The sequence below is a fragment of the Haemorhous mexicanus genome, chromosome 5, assembly GCF_027477595.1.
Source record: "Haemorhous mexicanus isolate bHaeMex1 chromosome 5, bHaeMex1.pri, whole genome shotgun sequence".
In the NCBI taxonomy this organism is placed as follows: domain Eukaryota; kingdom Metazoa; phylum Chordata; class Aves; order Passeriformes; family Fringillidae; genus Haemorhous; species Haemorhous mexicanus.
This window is the reverse complement of record NC_082345.1, coordinates 47,170,481-47,193,156: the sequence shown is the minus strand read 5'-3', so window position 1 is coordinate 47,193,156 and position 22,676 is coordinate 47,170,481. Positions and strand designations below refer to the sequence as shown.

At 37.9% G+C, this 22,676-nt stretch overlaps 1 protein-coding gene across 1 annotated transcript in view; it reads right to left on the bottom strand.

Moving 5' to 3' along the window:
• The window catches only part of YAF2 (YY1 associated factor 2), a 32,443-nt gene extending 10,360 nt beyond the window's left edge, over positions 1–22,083 (bottom strand). The window contains exons 1-3 of the mRNA XM_059847070.1: positions 21,839–22,083; positions 21,574–21,699; positions 2,102–2,254 (exon numbers count right to left, since the gene is read on the bottom strand). Of these exons, the coding sequence (XP_059703053.1) occupies positions 2,102–2,254; positions 21,574–21,699; positions 21,839–21,864 (305 nt within the window). The 5' untranslated portion in view covers positions 21,865–22,083. The remainder of the gene's footprint in view (positions 1–2,101; positions 2,255–21,573; positions 21,700–21,838) is intronic.
• Between the last annotated feature and the right edge of the window lie 593 nt (positions 22,084–22,676).

Sequence of the window (22,676 nt, the reverse complement as noted above, 5' to 3'; positions counted from 1 at the left end):
GGAGCAGGTGTTACTTCATTTGAAAACCTCACTAGGACCACTAGTATACTATTTGAACTGGACTTTGTGTTCACAGTATAACTGGTATTCTTGGTATAGGCTCTGTTTTAAATTATGCAGAGATGAATGATACATAGTGTTGACAGTTAGTATCTTCATTCAATCTTTCAATTGTTTAATTTTTCACAACAAGAAGAACCAAAGAATAATTTGACTTATGTTTTGCCATCATATTTCTACTAGTCATATGTATAAAATACTTTCAATTTAGTCCTTTCCCATGATCACCATGAAAAACTGATACCAGGCAGCTGAATTCATACAAGCAGTTATGAACAGCAGTTTGTGCATTTAACTGACTCCACAGCTACCACTGGCTCAAGCTGCGATAAAATAATGACACCACATGTTTGCAGGTGTGATAACAGCAACGCTCTAACCTTTACCCTATCATCAGCTTTGAAGTAGTATTGGTTCCCATTCACTTCAGCTAAAACAACATATGTCTTTTCTCCACTACAACTGAGATAGGCTTTGACATCATGCTCCCCTGAGGCTGAAGCAGCATAACTGAAGCAACTCAGAAAAAACTGAAAATCTACTGATGTGCATCGTGGGAATAGAGTGAAAACTTCAGAATTATCAATTTGTGCAAGTGCTGTGTACCTGGAGCTTATTAATTATACTGAGTGTGCATTAAGATTTTTATAGTTGTTTCCAGCAATAATATACCCATTTTAAGGCAGAAAGAAAAGGATATCCTTTTCTCAAAGAATACTGAAGAAATCTACCTAAACTAATCAAGCATTCTTAACTTACTTTTGTACCTAGTGAAATAATTCTTGGAAGAAATTAACTGCTTGAAGCATTAAAAAAAAAAAAAAATCAATTCTTAATGCAAGGTCATACTGGTATTTCGGTCCAAGATTTTATTTTAGTTATTTTTCAAATTTCCTTAATCTTTCCCTACCTCACTTTTTGCATTCTTACTGTATTATTGCAATTTACTCATTAATATTTCCATTTATAATTGGCTTAACTAAAGCTCACTATGCTAACATCAAATACTTCATAACTGAAGTACTCCAGCTGCATTGAGTATTTAAAAAAGAAAAATGAAAGGAAATAACACCTCAGTGTCCTTAATCCTAACCATGACTTTTCTAATGACTGCTCTCTACTGACTCTCAGTCTGTCCCTTGTTCTGATCCTAATGATCCCATTTCAAGCACAACAGAAGCATCTGCTACTTCTCTGCATAACTAATCCCAAAGGATATTTCTTGGCTGGGCTATTCTGGAGTGCTTCCAAAAAAAAAAAAAAAAAATCAATAGTTCCTCCCACATTTGCTTAGACTACATGTCTTATACACTTTTCAGCTTTTTTGACACAGCATTCTTGCCACAATAACTTTATGCTTAGATTGTGATGAATTAGGAGTTAAACCTGCTGCTTTTGTTTAGCAGTTTGCACTCTCCTTCCTTACAGCAAGATCAAGGCTTTTACAACTGCTTGTCTGTACTGCAATATTTCATGTTTTCACTTCTAAGAGTCCTTCAGCATCCCAGATGTGGCATAGAGAGTTCTATCACTAGGTAATTGACATACCTTATCCTGTTACATTAATTTATGCCCTAGTTCAGCCCTTCAAAGCTGAAGGGTTCTACAAGGCTATCAATAACTAAGTTATTTTCCCTACTCATCTGTAGTCTGCTACTGGTTCTCTCTCCTCCCACTACCATTTTGCATGAAAAACGAATGACTCCCATCCCCTTTTTTTTTCCCAGAGATTAATATCATCAATTTGTCTATCAACAAATGGTATGAAAAATACTTCTATAAACCCTTAAAACAATATACTAAATAACCCTTAAAAAGTTTTTCTTTCTTTCTCTGTTCAGCTGATCTCCATCTTCTGGCCACAGGAACACACTGCAGGTCTTCTTCGTATTTTACAGACAGCCTAAACCAATAAAACTTCAGAACAATATATAACCTGTTTGCCACAGCACTTAGAAAGCAGTAAAATCAAAGAACACTTCCTTATTTTTGTTTGTAAATGACATTTTATGAATACTGCAAAAGTTTCTAAATTTTTTACCTGGTTTTCTTATGACTGTTCTTTTTGCTTGTTGTTTCCTTTTCACTTTTTTCCTTTTCTACTTTGTCTTTTTTCTCTTTCTTTGATTGTGTAGGGGGCACAAACTGCTGAGGAACCTGTTGTGCAACCAGCTGAGAGACAGGCCGAGGTTTCCTGTGTACACATATATATAGATACGCATAATGCTTAGACTTTTCATGTCTCAAACTGTCTACAGTTCAGTTATTAACATTAACCATCACTGTAAGAAGAAATATTTTTTAAACATATCTTGCTGCTAATACTTCATTAAGACAGCATATAAAATTTAAACACGTTATAGCCTTTTGTTTCACTTACTTGCATTATCAACAAATGAGATTCTCTTTTTTTATTTTACAGTATTTAGAGACCATATTTGCAATGAGCCCTCTTCTTGCAGCTGTCATATCCAGACAGAGAGCTCAGAGTGAGCTCCAAAAGACAATTCTTCCAGAAATTACATTACCACCCACTCCCAGCCCCTTGCAATGTTGGAATGGTCTGGTTTGAGTCTACTCCAATACAGAAGGAGACAAACCTTATCACAAAAAGGAAAAAGCTGACCTTTGAGGTATCAGAGCTAAAGCCATTGTTGGCCTTACAGAATAAAATTCAAGTGTTTTCAGCTCAAACAAATTTATTGGAGGCAATAATAAACCCTGTTGTGTATAATTTTTATCATGTTGTTCACTGGAAAAAAATACACTGCTAATTAATATGTAGGATATAGCTGTCAGAACACACACACTTTGGAAGCTGGCAACAGAAACATAAGACCACATTCCATCAGTATACACAGTGCAGGTTTCATTTCCAAGTTTTGATCAAAACTAAAAACCAGTGTGAAAAGAGCAACAGCAGGCAAAAGAATTTCAACAGTTTATTATTTTCACATTTTTCCGAAATATTATTTTGAATTAGATTAATTTTTTATTCTGTTTTGTATTGGAATACAATTATCCTAGTTTGAAATGAAACATTTTACTCATTCCATTGCAAGTGTATTTATTTGTTCAGCAGTTTCGGAATTAAGAAATTTCAAGTCATGATACATAAAAAGTTTCTGTAATTAACACTTTGAAGATGTAAATTTCTTCTCCAAAAGAATGCTCACCCTGGCAAGCTCTTGGGTTTTGTTAGTTGGATTGTGATGTTAGGTCTTTTAAAATAGAAAAAGCACAAATTATATGCACTGTGATACTCTGAAAATACAAAACCGTTATCAAAGCAACAGAAGCTATCAGCTCACACGCATACTTAGTTATCCCAACTCACAGGATCACACTACTGGCACTTCTTGCTTGGGTGAAGAGATGAGAAAAATAACAAGTGCAGGAAATCAAGGCAGCTCCCATTAACAAGTTATATTTTCAGTAATGATTGCAATAGTTCAAGTTACAGACTGAAAGCCAAATTACAAGTTACAGATTGAAAGCCAAGGACTCAAAGTGTAGGAAAGAGAGTTAATATTAATCAGCTGAGATTTCATGAGTCTTCACAGTAAGTTCTTAATGAATTAAAATAAATTAAAAGAATGACTATTAATAAGTTGTCAACACAATAGAACTTTGGCATAAAAACTAGACTACCCCTTACTCACTCATGAACTGAGCCTACACTGACTCATGGAGGGGGGAAGAACTGGAACAAATCCCTTTAGTGAAAACTACCCAGCTTATAGCACTAGAACCTTGCAAAGCACACACTGTAGTGAGCCCACAGGGAACAACTCAAATGGTCTCAATAGACTACAAATGTGCAGGTTAAGAGAGTACATCAGACATTTTTACATAAGAAAACTTGCCTCAATTTTTTCAACCTTTTGTCACAGTAGTTCATAACAGAGCAAAACCACCAAGGTGTAATTGATGCACAAGCTTATAATTTCAGGTGGAAAACAGTTATGATATATAAAGAAAACTGATGATCTGTCTTGAATTGAAGATTGCTCCAGGAGATAGGGATACAGTTTGTCATGACAATCAAGTGACAATCCCATCATTACTATACAGTGACCTGAGAGAATGATTGGACATGTTACTTATGAACAAGACACTAGTGAAGTACTTGACACACAATGAATTGTTTCCCAGGAGCGTGGACAACACCATGATTATGGAAACTTGTTAGAAAGGGGTAGAGAGGGGAAAAAACAATCTTAGCCACGTAAGATCTGAATTTATAACCATTTCAGTTCCTGAGAGCAAACTAGATAATTTCTGTTAGAGTACAAATGGGAAATTAAGCTTAGTTCTAAGTCCTAGTCTTAGAACTTTTTTCCTAATACCATAGAATGAATGGGACTGAAAAAAATTCCTTGCAACAGGAGCAGAAGTCAGTAAAGACAAAAAGAAAACCATAGAGAAGTCATATTTTGGAAGATGCAAAAAAAATTAATCAAGAAGTTATATGTGGCTTTGCTGTGACAGGAGATTCCTTCCATTAAACAACCATATTTCTGTTGTCAATTTTTTCTATAGCTATCAGTTAAATTTTATTATCTGCTTTCTCACGTTCTGATTTATTAAATGAAGCATTCGAGGTTCCTATATTAAAAACATCAAGAAAAAAAAAATAATGTATCTCCCAACACTAGGAATACCTTTCAAATGCTCAATTTTTTTTCCCCAGGTAGTCAAAAGGGGCTAATGAACTGTAACCAAGCATTTTACAAGCCATGCAGGTGCAAGAATTCTACTACACTCATGAAGCTTGAACCTGATAGAATTGTTCCTGCTTAGTGGTAGCTGAATCATGTCATTCAAGCATGAATAAATTCATAGAGAAAAGGCTATTTTAGAGAAGATAAGAGAAACTATCCCTGTAACAAGAAATTGATTTTGATGATTGGCCAAAACACAACATTTTACATTACTTATTTTCAAAGCCAGTTAAAGACTCCTTGCTACAGATTACGTAGATTTGATATTAAGATGGCCTTTTGTTTATATTTATGGTAATTTGCTCTTTAAGAATATTCAAGAGCACCTGAGCTAGCTGGTGTTTAGAAAGAAGCTCTATAATCTTCTGCATTAAGATTTCAACCATTTTTGCCTCTATCACTGGACCACTATTGGACCACCACAACTGAACAATCCAGAACAACAAGCAGAAATGTTCATAAAAACAATACCCATTATTTAGCCAGCCCCTAAAAGCTTTGTATTTTTGCCTAGTAATTCCACTCTAGTCATTCAAAGGAGAACACTAAGAAAGGCATACACTGTTAGAGAAGATAAGCACTAGCAATTCTTTCCAGAGGTGAACTTCATGCTTTAAGCACTGTAGCCATATCACGAAACTGATTTACTGAGCTTCCAAGAGATCTCTAAACATCACATCTCTGAATATTACACTCCCCTTCTCTACCTAGTTTTCCTTTTCAGACAGTGTTGTCTTTCTTCTAAGTTGACATGAGCCATACTTCTACCTACACTTCTATTCCAATCTCATCCATTACAGTTTTTTAAATTATCTAATTCTAATGCTGTTTTCAAGGTCCTACATGATAGGCACCTCAGAGTCTCCTTTAAAAAATTAGGAAAATTAACATTTTTGGTCCTTTAACAGCCAACAGTCATTAAGACAAACATATAAGGATAAAGTTTTTGTCTTCCCTTAAATTCCCATAAATGCTCAAAAACAAGGATTTCATCATTTTAACTCTAGTCTTCTTGTTGCAGGATATAACTACATTTTATCTTACCAGGTTTGATCTAGCTGCTGGTTTAGAAAGCATATTTATAGAGACTTCAAAAACTTGTCTTTGCTTTAGCATTTGTGTGCAGAAACTCATTCAGTACTGAAACTCTCAAATATTTAATACTGCAAAGGATGAACTGGTTTTCATTGCTGACATTCTTTAAAAAAAAAAATCTTTGTAGCACAGAAATTTACATGCCTAGAGATGAAAAATACTCAAGAAAACTACATGATATCAGGAACTGTTACCCTGACTCATTTCCATTACCCACAGATCAACACAATACTAACATGCACGTAAATAATTTTGGACATCTCACAGCAGTGCATGCTTCCTTGATTTCTCTCACCTAGTATTCCCCAATAACCTACATTAATAGTATTTTGACTAATTTGATACTATGAATAACTTGGTCTCATTACAGCAAAGCAGATCCATTTTGAGAACCAAAATAAACAAAAAATATCTATACAGTACTGATGAGCAACACAGACACCCGAAGTAAACTCTCAGTTGCCCGAGTTGTGCATCAAACATGCAGACAACCAAACTGGCTTAATGCTAAAGCATCTTGGTGTTTAGCTCAATTTAATTAATACAGAGCACAACTACATTTGCACAATTTTGCTTCTGCAGCCATTACAAGTCCACAAAGCATCTAACGTCTTCTGTACTACTCAGAGTATAAGCTCCAGTTCTGACAGACCTGAACTACTTATCTGTCGATCAGCTTTAGGGTTCATCTGCCACAGTCTGGAAACAAGGAGTATGATGGGGCCAACTGTGATAATTTTTCCATGAACCAACCCCACATCTACCTACATCTCAAGAGAATTCTCTGTTAGCATGAGGTACCCCTGCATGTAAAGTTGGGAGTTGATTTGTCCATTTGGTGCCACATATCCTGAAAGGCCAGAGCCAGCCAAATAAGACTGCCAAGTAGCACACAGTGCTGCCAAGCAAGTGAGACTGCTGAAAGCACAGACATCAACAGTCCAACAGAGCAGCCAACACATTCACTTTGATTTTAGGGGAGCAATCCTGGACTTGAAGTGATCCACATGGAACCAATACCCATATCCTCCCGTTATCCACAGATGTCAGAACATAACATATACTTTTCTACACAGAAATCTAGACGCTATAATTAAATCCCATTGCTTTTTACAACCTGTTGATGGAAGTGTATTGTCATCTATGTGCAGTTTAGAGGCTTCAGACATCCTGAAGAACAGGCAACTTACTCAAAGGCACACCCTTTCCTGAAGCTCTATCTCCCGTTTAGTATATTTTACTACTGCAGAAATACTAAAATTACAGTTTCCCAACTGAAAAACAATGGGTCTAGATTAAGGAAATGCTGTCACCTCAGCACTCAAGCTGAAAGATGTTCTTCAACAGATAACCTGGATCCAGAATACCCTTCAATTCTGCTTAAAATGGAAGAAGAGCTTCCATTTTAATGTGATCCTTTCCTTCTCTTTCCTCAAGTCCAACCACCTCCTGGCTTCAATTCAGGCCAATAGCTCTTGCCAGAGGCTTGTCTCAAGTGGCAAATTATCTGTTTTCTAAAACTAGGGACACACACAACTTATCTAAAAACTTAAAACAGCACATTAGGCCTGATATTTAAGTCTGCTACTGGGCTCTGGTCAACTTACTTGCTAAACCTTTCCTCCAATAACTAGAGAATAAACTAGTCCAATTTTACTTGGCTATCGAAAAATCTGATGCAATTTTAACTCCTCTTACTTCCTTGTTTCCTATTAAACTTGTCCTATCTTAAAAATCAGGAAGAAATTGTCTGTGAAACACTGTTCCTACAGAAGGATGTTATGTCCTAGCTGCCCAAGATTTATTGGTATTGATTTATTCTGGATTAATCGACTCAGATTTCTCTTCCAAATACTGAGTTACCTTTTGGATGACAGCAGGATTCAATGAGCGAGGTATTATCATGGAATCAAAGAATCATTTAGGTTGGAAAAGACCTCTATGATCACGATGATGCTATCAAACAGAAGGGGTAACTACTATATACCTGGAATTGTCTATTCATCAGAACAGTTCAAGACTGATCAGCAATATCTTATCTCCTACCATGCTTTCCTTCCCAGAAAAAGAAAAGCTCCCAAGAAAAACAAAGCCTGTGGTATTTCTTCATATTGTTTTCACACTTTTTAATGTAGAATCTCTACATGGTATCATATACATTTCAAAATTCCAACTTAATGTCATCCTTTTCTCGACTTCTTAGAAAAAAAACTCCTACCACCAAACCAAATCTGGCTTCAGAGACTTAAAGAGGTTTTATTCAAAGACACTCCTAATCCTTAAGCAGTACCATTTATCTACACTTATCTTCCCTGCAAGGAGACATAGACATTTTGTTCAAGACAGCAGATTTATTCCTCAAGAAAGAGAAGTTAGAAATATCTGGAATAGAAACCTGACTGATTTCATCTTACCCTTGGTCATAGACTCATTTCCTCAAAAATGAAAATTTTTTATATTTAAAGCTTTCTTCCCTTTCAGGTGATTGAGGAGGACAGAATAAATGCTTCCAAGCTAATGCAAGTTCCCACATCTTCTACTCAACTTCTTGCTGCTTTTAGGCCCTCACTGCACAGGGCAGTGAATTCAGCATGTTTCTGAACATCAGTTTCTTTCTGTCCCACCAGAATGGCATGATAGGACTCATTCTCTGGAAACCTGTAGTCTAGTCAATTAGTGCCCTGAATTTTACTCTCCAGGGTTTTACAGGAATTAGCAAAATTGCAATAGTCAAGAGGTCTCACAAATAGTAGTGAGTAGTAAATAATCTATTTATATATGTCATCTTTGGTCAAACTCATGAAGCTGACTGCTAACAAATAGGATCAGTACAAAAAAGAAATGCTTTTGCCTTTTGAGTTTTCACATATGACTTTTTCTATGGTGCCTCCTTGGGAAAGTCTTGGAGATCATTCCAAAAACTGCACTGTAGACAGGGTATGCTGATGCATTATGGATTAAACCTAGAACACTCATCACAGTTCTGACTAATGTAGTAGAAACTCTAAAATCAATCAGGCATTCCCCATTCAGTATCTTTGTGCAAAGCTTAAAAGAACAAGGTCAATCAGCTTGTAGGAAAAGATACCTAGAACTACTCACTGGGCTCCAGAGAAAGTCAGTCAGCTCCTAACCACTAAAGAGTTCCTGAATCCCACCTTCCTCTTCATTTACATATGAAGAACAATTGCTTAAAAGCAACCTTCTGTAAATAGAAGAGATGACTGTATCCCTCTCTCATTCATGCCCTACAGATTTGTCTATCTCCTTTCTATCTGCTCCTTTGTTTCTAACTGAGCTGACTCAGCTAATATTTTTTTTAAATGGAATTCCAGCATCACTCTGATACTAGTATTCTTCCTCCACCAGCTTTTGCTACTCCCTCACCTAGCAATCATTTCAGAAATGCCTTGTAAACATTCCAAACCCTGATAAAAATATTGATTTGCTGGTGTTTGTTTCATACATGTATTTTTAAAGTCTACACAGAATACAGTTAAGGTCATTAAAATCTTGTTGAGAACAAAGTTGATCATTCAAATTATACTCTGTTCTTTCATTACTACACTGAGTCATCTTGCAATACAAATGTACAGACTTTAAATATCTTATAATTTATTTGAAGATCATTTTCCACTCACATCTATCCTAAATATTAATGTCTCAAGAGGCTAATAGAAATCTGATATCCACAGTAATACTCTAATCTCAATTTTTCCAGTCATTACTGGAATGTCAAGAAAAGCTTATGTTCACATACTTTCTACTTCCTCATCATTTTCTAGCTAGTTTCTACTAAAAATTCCTCTAGCACATGTCCTTGTTTCTCTAAGGTCCACATCCTCAAATCTCTTAACACAGTAACTAGAGCAATTAATTAAAAAAATAAATGGTTGTTCCTAATCTTGAAAGCAAGCAGATATATACAGGGAGACAAATAGAAAGAGGCATGATTTTACAGTAAGCAGCTTTTAAAACAACTTGAAGGATGAGAAAAAGTGGTTTCAATTAGAAGATTTTCTAAGGTATGAATACTCCTGTAACATATTAGAACATCTTCACATAGATATGAAAGTTTTGAGCAATTCTTACAGCATTTATTTCACTAACTTTTACACGGCACATCTACAGTTGAGTATTGCACCAATATTAGAGTATGAAGCTTCCTGTGCATTTTCAAGAAGACATTAATTATACAAAGATCTAACTCTGACTTTGTAATAGAGCTTAGTCAAATTTTCACTCAGCATATCACAGAACAGTTTGCAACCAGCAGCTTCGGAATGTGATTTTCCATGATGGACCAATGATGTAGATTTAGATGGCAGAACATCTAGATGGCTTCAGAACGAAAAGATACTTCAAATTCAGTTTCTGCAACAAGTAACACATTACCCTGAAGTAAACTTTACTAAGAAGTCAAAAAACTTTCATCCCACACATTAGCCAGTTTTTTTTGAGGGTTACCTCTCTTCTCCCACCCCCATATACTGATAAGTTACTATGTCAAGCAAGCAATTAACATTTCCAATTCTTCACTCTTTATCAGAGTGAAAAAGTCTTTCTGCAAAACAGGTACACTAACACTAGTGATTTTTGTATCTACGTCTCTTCCAGAGTGTCTTTTCCCTCCCAATGTAACTGGTTTTAAGGACAAAAAATATAAGCAACTTCACCTAAACATTCACCTAAAAATTAAGCACATACACAGCTATCTGACTCTTCCCTGCTTTGAGCTAACACCTGCCTCTGAAGAGCTTAACTTGAAAGAGAATGCTCTTCTTTTCAAGACTAAAAATTCACAAAAAATGTTGGAAGGCTGAGGCCTACATTTGTATAGGCATTGAAATGGTATTGTCAGTGTTAAGTAAAATAAACAGGACCAAATGAAATTTTGCATCATAATCTTATCAAGGCTTAAAATGCAAAAGAATGTCCTAGGAGTCAAAAAATTGTTACCTGAATTCTTTATAATACAGAAAAATTAACTACAACCAAGACATGCATACATGTATTAAGGTACTGCAGTAGCCATCCTAAAGTAAAAATGGTGGTAATCAACAACCAATTTGACACAGAGAATGGCAGAATCTTATTAAACTTCCAAGTAAGAAGGCAAAATTTTAATTGTTACATTTTAGGCTTTTCATTCCAGTTTATGCTTAAATCTGTACCATTAAGGTGTAAGTATATGCAGCCTGGCTGCACAGAAACCAAGCAAAAAATTCTCTACCTTTTTTACTGATCTTTCTTTGTGCTTCAAGACAATGAAATTTTCAAGTATTAGTTTGACAGTGAACACTTACATGCATGCAATGTTTTTTAAACTTCAATAGTGTAGGGACTATTTTTGTCAAATGTAAAATAATTCCCAAATAATTAGAGAATTGTTAAGCATTAGTACACACAAAATACACAACAGCTTTTAATATATCCTTCCATATATTTGCAGACTAGTAGCTACAGCATTTCAGACTTCATTTTCTTCTGTCAGGCAATTTTTCAACAAACTTAACATTTTCTTCTACATTTGATACATAAGCAAAAAAATTTGATACGAAAGCAAAAATTTGCTTTTTAAAATTACATTTAACTTTTTATTGTCTATCATATCTAGTCCACAATCTCTTTCTGCAGCACCTTGTACAAGAGCTTTTAGGTTCTGCCAAACCATATTCCATAACAAAGGAAGTTGCTTTTTCACTATAAATCTAGCACAAACCTTTATTCCATTACTATTGGTGGTTTTTGAGATCAAAATCCAGTAAGCCACAACTTACCTCCTAATAAAAAAGGCTCACATCAGTGACTATTAAGCCCATCATTGATATTATTTAAAGGAAATCAGGGACAAAGTTTATACTAAGTAGTATTGCAAATGCTGTGGCCAGTTAGATCTTGCAAACTGTTTTCTACATAGAAGCAAGCAGCTCATCTGGTGATGCCACTCCTGATTTTTAACAGTTTAAGTCCTGTGAAAAGTAAAAACTATTTCCTACTGCCAAGTTCTTGTAATGCAAGTACAAGTTGCTAGCAATTAAATTAAATCACTATCAGGAGCAGCAGTCTTTGGGTTCTGACACAGATCAGCTCACTCTTCCTCAGTCATCAGCACTCTATCAAGCTATTCATAGAATAAAAACTATCAGATTAAACTACATTTAGCCTGCTGTGTCACATGAATATGACCTCACTAATCACTCCACAAAGCCATCTTGTGAGAAACTAGTCTTTATTGCTACATTGAAGCAGTTCATTATTAAATGCATCTTCAACACTTTGCTATCCAAAATTATTTTTTCTCATTACCATTACTTCTGTCATATGCTAGAGTGTTAACAGGCCATTTCACTGCCTCTGCAAATAACCCAAGTGAATAATTATGACAGTGCAAACAATGGAGCTAGTGGTCTATATGAAAACACATTATATAGATCCATCTGTATATAGCAGAGTAGCAACGCAATTTCTACACATCCTATGTATATTTGAATTCTAACTTTCAGACAGCTCTGATTTGTGCTTTCATATTCCTAGCTGTTTTACAGTATGAATCATTTACTTGGAATTCATCCATTCTGTGCATTTCTAGCAATTCCATCTTTCAATAGAAGCTGATTCAATTAGAATAGACTCACATGACCCATATGGTTTTATCAGTCACTGTAAAAATGTGCAGAAAACTTCCCCTTGAGGCAGTGTCCCTATTTAATCATTCCCTTAAAGGGAATGCCCTATTTTCCAGATGACATTTAGCAGATGAGGCCAGCAAGTCTCCTGAAGACAACTGGTACAGTGCACAACAGCCTGCTCTAAGAACTATCTGCATCAGGACCTTTAGGAGGACAAAGTTCATTTTCATGGATAGTTTTCAAAGCAGCCATCAAGTGTTACTTCTCCAACAACCAGTTAAAAGGCTCCAACCTCTTGCATATTTTTGTTAGAATTCTTCCCCATATGGCACAACCTGTGGTGCACCAATGCTCAGTGTGACAGCAATATTGAAAATACCCTGCTTGAGAAACAGATAGTGGTATCAACTAATTTATGTTTCCTAGATGACAATGAACTACATATGAGCAGGGGTCAGGAAGCTCAATGTCCTCTAACGATATCCTCTGAGAAGGCAGTATTTGGGAGTCTACAGAAAAAGGAGTGATTACAGTCTCCTAGACCCCTAGATCCTTGGGATACATGGGGAAGTGAACTCTTCCAAATGCTGACACCACAAAGGATTGTATCCTTCACACCGCTCCTCTGTCCCTTTACTGCAGAAACTGTGAAACCTTGCACCTATGCAAAAAGACATGCAAAATCTGAGGATCACACTGATGCAGCAGCACAGTCATTGTTGCACTGAACAGGGCCAACACTTGGTACAGCTAGTTTTGTGATCAAACTGGAAGGAGCTTGCTTCTGATCTATCGTATTTGTTCTGCACTGCAGGTGTCATCTTCCCAGAAGCTGGCAGCAATCTAGAAACTTCTTCCATTCAGAGTCAGCCCCACAAAGACTTTCCTCAGGTAGATTTAGAAAAGGTAAATTTCCTCTACCTTAAGTAGAGGAAAAGGCTACACACTTTCCCTAAAAAAATTAAGTCTCCATAATGTTCTTCATTAAGATGAATATCAATCTAAAAAGATGCCACAGAATGAGTTGTCACATTCTCTTTTATCCTTCTAATTCAATTACAGAACTTTTAGCACATGACCCTAATCACAGATTTCAATGATAGCCATAACAAATAACTTTCTTTTCACAGCATGTGCCAAACCAACTTTTTTCAGCTTTTTGAGTTAGGAACTCTATTTCCATAGTGGATTTTCAAACCCCTACTCATTCACACAATTTTTTTCTACTAGGCACTGTCAAATGAGCTATATGGTACAGTGAAAGTATAGTCAAGCATTTTGGAAAAGTTTAAAGATAGGTTCCAAATCTTCAGTAAGTTAGAATACGAAAATTTTCAATTGCTTGTTTCCTCCCTACCTCTCAATTCCTAAGAAAACAAGAAAAAACTTGTAGCAGATGTCAAGGTCATATCTTCTAGTCTTCAATCTGACTTTTGATGGAAAGTTTGCCAGCCAAAAGCCTCCCAACAACATTCTGCAGCTGAACTCTCCAAGTTCAAGCCTGCTCTACATCAGCATACCACATACCAGTGGAATGCACTTCAGAGAACAGACAATCCTCAGGATCTCTCTGTCCTACTTAAACCAGGATAAGCCACTGCGTGAAAGTATAAAAATTGAACACTTAGTATTTTGTTCTAACTCGCCTACTTCAAAAGTATCTTGTAGCTGACTGTATGAGCCAAGAAAAGACATCATTTGATACTCTGAGGATGTTCTGCAAAGCATACTGTTCATTCTAACCTGACTTTCAAGATGAAAAGTACAGATATTTCTATCAAGTTTTAAACAGGAACAGGTATAGTGAGCTGTCACAGCAATCAAGGAAAAATTGGATACAACGTTAAGGGCAGAAAATGCAAATTCTCATCACTTCACAAGCGACACAAGAGTTTTTTTTTTGCCCGGGAATCTTCTCTTTTAACATACCTCATCTTATATTAGGTGTTTATTTAAATCCTGGTAGCCTTTAGTCTAGGACAGACCATTTTCCTTATAAAAGATGCATAGAATACCACTGGTGGCGCTAAAAACAAAGATGACATTTCCACCAAAAAAAAAAAAAAAACCCAAAAAACAAAACAAAAACCAGCAAGCAAAGTGACATATATCAAAACACACATTACTTATGCCCCAAAGGAAAGTACTTAATCATGGAAAGAAAGCAAATATTGGATGGCATAAAGTCTTCTTTGCTTCAGTAGCCACACAAAAGTTTAATTCCACATCACCAAATTAAACAAGGGAGTATGAATTCAAGCTAAAATAGAGGAAACAGGCCACTGAATGTTATTTATGGCAGTCAACAGCACCTAATAAAATTCACCCTCATAAAAAGATGCTTAGAGAATACAGGAAAGGTGAAAGAAGTCATCAAGTACTGCAAAAGGAAAAAAACAGGGAAAAAAATCTTAAGATGGGCAAATAAAAACTTCAATCTAATTCAATTTCAGAAAGATACTAGAAAGAAATTATTTAAGAATTGGGAGCATTAAAGGATAAAGCCAATTGGCTTGACAGTCTAATTTCTTTCTTTAATGGACTAGTAGCCCAGCTGACTAGAAGAAAAGATACATTGCCAGTCCTGACTTGCAACACAGTAAAAATATATTCTCCCACTTAAGCTAAACTATGATGAGAACAAAGTTGCGCAGAAGAAGTTCAAAATTTGAGTCGGCTTGCTTAATAGTTCCCAATAACCAGCTGTAGATATATTTACATGTATCTATGGGGTAGCATTTATAGTGAGGTTCAACAGGGATACTATTTAATATTTTTAATTATAATTTGGACAAAGGTATGAGGAATAGAACAAGAATCAAGCTGAGAGGTGGGGAGAACTATCTGACAAGACAATCCTGCATGAAGGTGACTCAAAATGAAAATCATGAATTCCAAAATAGACAACACAAAGCACAGCAGGCCCCACAACGACATGAAAAAAAGTCCTACTTAAGTAACAACAAGATACAAAAGGATACCAGACTGTAGTGAATCAAGTAGATTACAATTTTTATTAGCTTCTTAGAGCAGTAAATCAAAATACCTGTCAGGTTCAAAACTACAAAGATTTTACATGAGATTTAACCTCAAAAAAAAAGTCAACAATACTCTCCCTACTCCCTTCTAAAATACAGACTTGATTTTCTTTTGGTTGGCTGCCCATTGCATTCTCTATTGCCCATACAAGCTCCACCCATGAGGAGCATCTAACAGAGCCATCCAATCAATAAAAATTAATTCATTGTTTTATAACAGCATTGAAAATTATGTGAGCAGAATTCTTAAGTTTCACTATATTTTTCAGGGAAAACAATTCCTAAATAATTTCCTAAACAATTTCAAAGGTCACTTCTAAAAACTCTCTTTAAAAAAAAAAAAAACTCTTTTGCTCTGTCGACGACTATCGACAGAGCAAAAGAACTATTTATTCTTGCTCCTCTTCATAATTTAATATTAACACTAAACCATAAAACTTGTAATACACAACCCATATTTTACCAAGCTCTGTATGACTTTTCCACTCACTTCATCCCTGCAAATATTTCCTTCTCTAAACTACCACAAGCAAAGAACAGCTCTTGAGTCTGTTGAGCTTGATTCAGTCACGTATTTGTGAAATCAGCATGACAGGCAGCTCTCTTCCTCTTTTTCTCCTTCCCAACCTTCCCCCCCGACATGCACGCGCATGTGCACACACAGAGGCTGCATTCTGGAAGGCAGAAGAGTCCTTAACAAGCTGTTGTGAAACAGACATGTTAAACCAGAAATACAAGAGAAGTACCAACTCTCTGTCCTCAGCAGTATTGCATTTCAACAGAAATACAAATACCAGATTTGATTAAATTTAACTGATTTGTGCTTATAAACATCCAGATGGTACATGACTAAACACATTGCACATGTTTTCTGAAGAAAAATGACCTTGATATCCAAGTTAAAAAATTAAACATTTTATTTATGAGTCTCAAAGCACAAAACAAACTCACAGCAGTTCCAAGCAGAGACCTGTATCTCATATTTAGGAGATCATCAGATATGATTATAAAATACATTAGAGGGCCAAACTCTCAGGCACGGTAAAGGAATATCAAAATACCAAGGAAATATAGAAAGACTCTATCCCAATTCCTTATATCTCACACTCTTAGGTGTCTGGCGGGATTTAAATTTGGCTTTTCATACCTTAGGCTGTGAGAAAAGGAACAATTCAGTGATGAAGATCAATAGATCATAGAATGCAGAAGCCATGCCCCCATTTGGCTGGTTATATATTATCTCTACTTCAGCAGTAAAGGACATTAAGAGATATAGATCCCAAATCCACAAAAATTCATCCTTACTAAACAAGACTTTCTCACTCTGGCTACAAATTTCAGGGACTATTTTATGAATGATACTGCATATAAGAGCTCATTCAATGTGTGTATCAAATAGAAACCTCTTATAAAACCACCCTAAATCCAAACTTAAGAAAAAGGAAAACCCCACAAAACTTCACAGAAGTAATTTGTACCTGTCTCATCTCCTTACACTCCCTTTCCCCCAGTCAAACAAAAGAAAAGGAGCTTGAACAGCAGGCACTAAGACTCAGATTCATTGACAAGATTAAGTTTTTTTTTTATTCAAAGCAAGTAATGAAAGTAGTTCTAAAAAATAAAATAAAACCATAACAATCATAAAATACATGTTTGTATAACAAATCTTCCCCTAATACTAGCCAAGAGAGTTTTCACTATTAGTGAAAACATCCTTTATCCTTAAAGCCACACTTGTAGCCACTTGCTGTAATTTGAAAATCACAGAATGTTGTCTAGTCAGAAAAGGAGAAATTGATCGTATGTCCCTGCATTCTTTTTTTGCTTTGTTTACACAGTAGAATATCGTTACAAGCACTTCAAAGTTTAAAAAGCCAGTATTTGCAGTTCCTCCTGTAGCTCTCACTACACTGCTCTGGATACTCATCATTCACACTGAAAGGAGAAGTGGTTTGTAACAGCATGGAAAAAAGAATAGGATCCTGCAACTAGAGATCAGACCACATGCATAAAAAAACCATGAAGGAAAGCAAAGTAACAGGTAATTTTAAATCTGGATGCTATTGCTAACTGAATAACAACAGCTTTAATAACACTTCTGAGGAAGTTGAAGCAGAGAGGTGACAATAGGGCAGTAATGCAGCCTCCTAAAAGGCAGCAGAGAGTAGGAAACATGCATTCCTTTAGAGAGAATGCCAATCCTCTCGAGTACTTCTTCCCAGCAACACAAACTCGTAATCTTCAGCTTTACAACACATCTAAATTACAGTGACTAATGGTGTTAGCTGGCAAGGAAAGCAAAATCCAAACATCTATTGAAAGACAGACAAACTGGGAGCAAATACTTGCTGCCATAAGGTCTGTCCAAGGATCCTGCCCAATTCTTGAAGGTCAACCAGTATTGGTACACTCCTGATTCAGATAGTGCCATGAAGAACAGAAGAAGAAATGGTAGCTTGCCAGTGGAGGCAACTGTCTTTTGACAAAGCAGTAATTGTGAGAGCCAACCCAAATTCAGCAACCCCATTATAACCTCCTCAGGAGCCATATAATTCTGTGTTTTCAGCATACCATCATTGCCTCTGTTGCTTTTACACAGTTCCAGTCTGGGCTTTTTCAGTGCTCTAGCAAAGACTTTTCTGTACAGCATGAGTGACAGAGGGGGAATGAAGATTTCCAAGTGATTGAGTCCCAGCAAAACTTAATTTCATGGGGGAAGGAAATCAGACCACTTATTTGGCCTAAAGACTTTTCCTCTTGCCAAACTGCAAAGGCTTTTGCAAACAACAAACCTTCTCAAAAAGTTCATACAGTTTCTTTATAATGGAAACTATTAGGCAATCTAAATATAGCAGTTGCTACTAGTTCCCTCTATAATACAGTACATTAGGGTTCTATTCAGTATTCCTTACTTGTGCTTCTAATGAACTTCAGCAGGAGATTTGTTCAAGAAAGGAGTACTTATTACAGTCCTATGTTCCTTACATTTATATAATATCTTTGATCTAGAAAAATATCAAAATGTCTTAAAGGTCACATGTAGAAAATTACTATACTCAGTTCCTCTCCTGTCAAGAGGACCATAGTAATTTCTCAGTACCCAAGCAACAAAACAGAATAATTTATGTTAGAAAGTAAATACTAAAGCCATGTCTACATGGAGAGTTTAGATCCTCAGTGACATTACCAAACTAATGTCTGACAAGAGCTGTAGAGTAAAAGGCAGAGGGATACCCATCTGGCAGACAGCATCTTAGTTTTGCATCTGACTTGTGGCACATCTAACTGGCACCATGCTGGGGCACTGCTTTAGTGCTAGGTGGGAACCAGTTACACCACTTCCTGCAGCATCCAGGATTTCCCTTGGGTCATCCCCCTCCAAGGACAGCCCAGTTTAACCATTCAATGCAATATTGCCATATACAAAAAGTAAATTTAACTCCATTATCTAATCTGCTTTGAAAATTCAGTCTAGAAATAAAATATAATAAAGAAATTGTAAAAATTTGCACTAATCTTAACAATTCTATCAATTACTAAAGAACATAATCCACTTCTAACCTCTGGCACAAAAGATAACTCTTTCAGAGAGAAGAAATTATTCAACAGTGAAAACACCCACAAACCCTACCCTGAAAATATTTCTGTAAAGGTAAATGTGCGTAGTAAGTATTAAAAAAAAAAGTTTTAATCTACTTCGCATGTAATTTCCAGTGGCCTTCAAACCCACTTAGCTTCAATACAATTGCCTGTTTTTCCACCTGCAAATCTGGTCACATTTAATGAAGTTTAACATGCAGAATCGGGTATTACACATTTCAACACAAAGAAAGAGATTGCTCTGAATTTAAAAAAAAAGTAGCGTTTTACAATGTCTTATAGACAAAGCTCGAATGAGTAAAAAACCCCACAGTTAAAACTTCTAAGTAAGAACTATTGCACAGCAACAACCATGCTGATGCATCACCTTAATCTAACATCAAGCTTCAAAATGGAAGACTAAAATAAATAAATAATGCATTCTCAGTGCCATCAAAACATGGTAGTATTGTTATCCTGCCCCATGCTGACGAAAACCATTTTGTCCTATAGGCAACACCAACAAATGCTTTACCAAGGTAATAATTTGGTCACTTGGATTCCAGGTCCTTAGGGAAAAAAAAAAAAAAAAAACCCACAACCAAAAAAAAACCAACCACCCAGCTGGCCTTTTGTGCTTCTTTGGCACCCTAATGATTCTCTTCATGGACACAAAGGTCTACTTACTGGCTCAAATCATATATCAGAACTGGAGACAAAAGCTGCCTGGCCTAAAACTTCAACTTTTATCTACCTCATGTCATGTGTAAAACCTGGATTTTGCAGTCATATGAAGATGCAACCCATCTAAACCTTATGAGGAAAAAAAAGAGTCCTATAAACCTACTCAGGGACACATTGTTACAGAGTTTAAGTAGAGAAAAAAAAATATCAACCTCTCAACTACAGTTTGCATACCAGGTCACTGTCAGGGAAAAAACGGAGACCAAAGAAAGAAAAAAGACACTTTGTTGCAAAATTACTTAAAAGATTAAATATTCAAGTAGGGAAACTAGAAGACAATGAAAATATTTGTTTCTCAGGAGCTCCATTTTTTGTTTGTTTCAGTGCTTTTATCCAGCTGAGTTTCCAAAGCAGTAAAACATAATTTTAAACTGACTTTTCTTATCAAACTGACTGGATGTTAAAGAGGTTTTTTTCATTATGTTTTTAAAGACTTTGCATTAATTAATCAGTCTTATTTTGCTGAACAATGCTGATCTGCAGACATCTCTCTGTGATATAAATATAATGCCATTGTTATAACTGGAAACCATAACATATGTGACAGATGAAATTCCCTCTTGTCACATTTACCTTACTGATTTCCTTTGTTTAAAAAAAAAAAAAAAAAAAAAAACACACCACACACACCAAACAAACCAAAACGTTCAACTAATATTCACAACTGAAGTTATGAGAAGTCCTTCCAATATTTATTCTGGTTTTCAGAAGTCAGGGAAACTAGCTCCAGAAATAAAGAATAATCATTTTTGACAAGCAATTGGACCCAACCTTGCACTTACGATTTCAAACGTGTAACATTTATTGCAAGTCATACTCAGCACTGCTTTGACCAATATTTACAATGTAATTGCGGCTTTTGATAGGATTGCAACTTGATTGCCATTTAAACTTCTCTAGCTGATGGGATTAACCCATAGGTATGGTAACGGTAAGAAAGGATTCCTGAGCAACCTTCTCTTCCATTAATTAGCATGCATGGCTACAAGTGCACTCAAGTTCGTTCGTAAAAAGCCTCCATTCCCCAAGCACACATGTTTAGGCCACCGGCAGGCACAGGAACCAGTTAATCCACCGCAAGCTTTGTGACTGGTGTCTAGAGAAAAGGTCCTCCTGGCAAGTCACGGTTACACAGGGAGTCAATTCCATAAAGCACAATTCAGCTAACAGTTTCTCCCCTAAACACTGATGGGTTATAATCCACCCTCTACACCCCTCGGAAACCTACATGGTGATGCTCTGTGATGAAAAGTAAATTAAAATAACACTAATATTTCAAATAATAATAAAAAAGGGGTTATGTATGAGGCAAAGTAAAACACATAGAAAAAAATTAAAATAAATTTTAAAAAAATTTAAAGGGTGAGTGCCTTAGCAGGCACACGCTAGGGGACAGCTCTTTTTCGTGAGAGGGCACAATCTCTCCAGGGTTACGGTGTGCAGGTAATTACGCCCTTCCTGGTATTTATTATTTCTGTTTCTACACACGCCGGCGCAGCGCTGGGTCAGGTTCACCGAGGAGCCACGGGCCGGGGGAGGCTGTGTGTTCCCGTCCCCACCCCGATAAACGAGACCCGATTCCTGTCACGGCCGCCCTCCCTCACACCCTGGGGATGCACCGCGGCTCCCCGGCCCCAATTCCTGTCACGGCCGCACAGCCGCTCCCCCGCCGCCCCCGCTCCCCCTCCGCCGGCGACCCACCGTGTGGAGGTGCCCTTCCTCACGTCGCACATCAAGCACTTGAAGGCCTCGGCGCTGTTGCGGAAGGTGCAGACGCTGCAGTCCCAGTACCCCTCGTCCGAGGAGGGTTTCGGCTGCCGCTTCGGCCTGCGGAGACACACGCGCGCCAGGGGCAGCACCGGCCGCGACGCGCCCGCCGCCCCCGGGGCGCCCCCGCCGCCACCGCCGCCGGCCCCGCGCTCCCGGAGGGCCCGGGGGAACGAGAAAGCGTCGCCGCTGCCCCTACCTGGTCGGGCTCTTCTTGTCTCCCATGCCGGTTCCAGACGCGTCCCGGCCCGGCCCCGGCGCGGCCCTTTGTGCGTTTGTCAATAAGGAGGAGCGCGGGGGGTCTCCGGGCTCTAGCGGGGACCCGGGGAGGAGGAGCCGCCGCCGCAACCTCCAGCTGTCGGGGAAACTCCCGCTGCTGCCGCCGCCGCTGCCACCGCCTCCCCGCTCACGTGTCCCCCCGCCGCCAACCAGCGGCGCCCGCAGGCCGCGGCGCCCGGCGGGCCGCGCACGGCGGCACCTTCGCTCCGCCGGCGGCTCGGGCGCTGCGAGCGGCGGCGGGGCCGGGGCAACGCGGGGGCTGCTGGGGGCGGCGGGCGGAGCGGGGGCGGTACCGGCGCCGGGAGGCGGCCCCGGCGGGGAGGCGGTGCTGGGCAGAACGGGCAGACCGACGGTGTGAGTGACTGCGGCCGGCCTGCAGGCTCTTCCCTTTAAGCCGCCCTTGTTATCGCCCAAGGTTGCTCGCGTTAGCGTCTAGATTGTCTTGTGCTTCTTCCCACAGAAATTGCTCCAGGCCGTGATTTACAGTAAGAAACAAACAGGAATAAACTGAATACGAACTTCTGCTTAGAAGTCTTGCTCTAAAGCATCCCGTTGGCCTGAGGCCAAGGGAGAACGCGATGGGTACCAATACAAAACCAGGTGTTACCTTGTGCCTGTGTGCAGCATGCTACTTTTGCACTTAAAATCTTGCAAGTACACCGTGGTTCTCATGCATCACTGCAACCTAAGACAGGACACGGGTGTTTATCACCTCTATTATCAGAGTGCACCAGAGCCCAGTCACAGACTAGGATGCC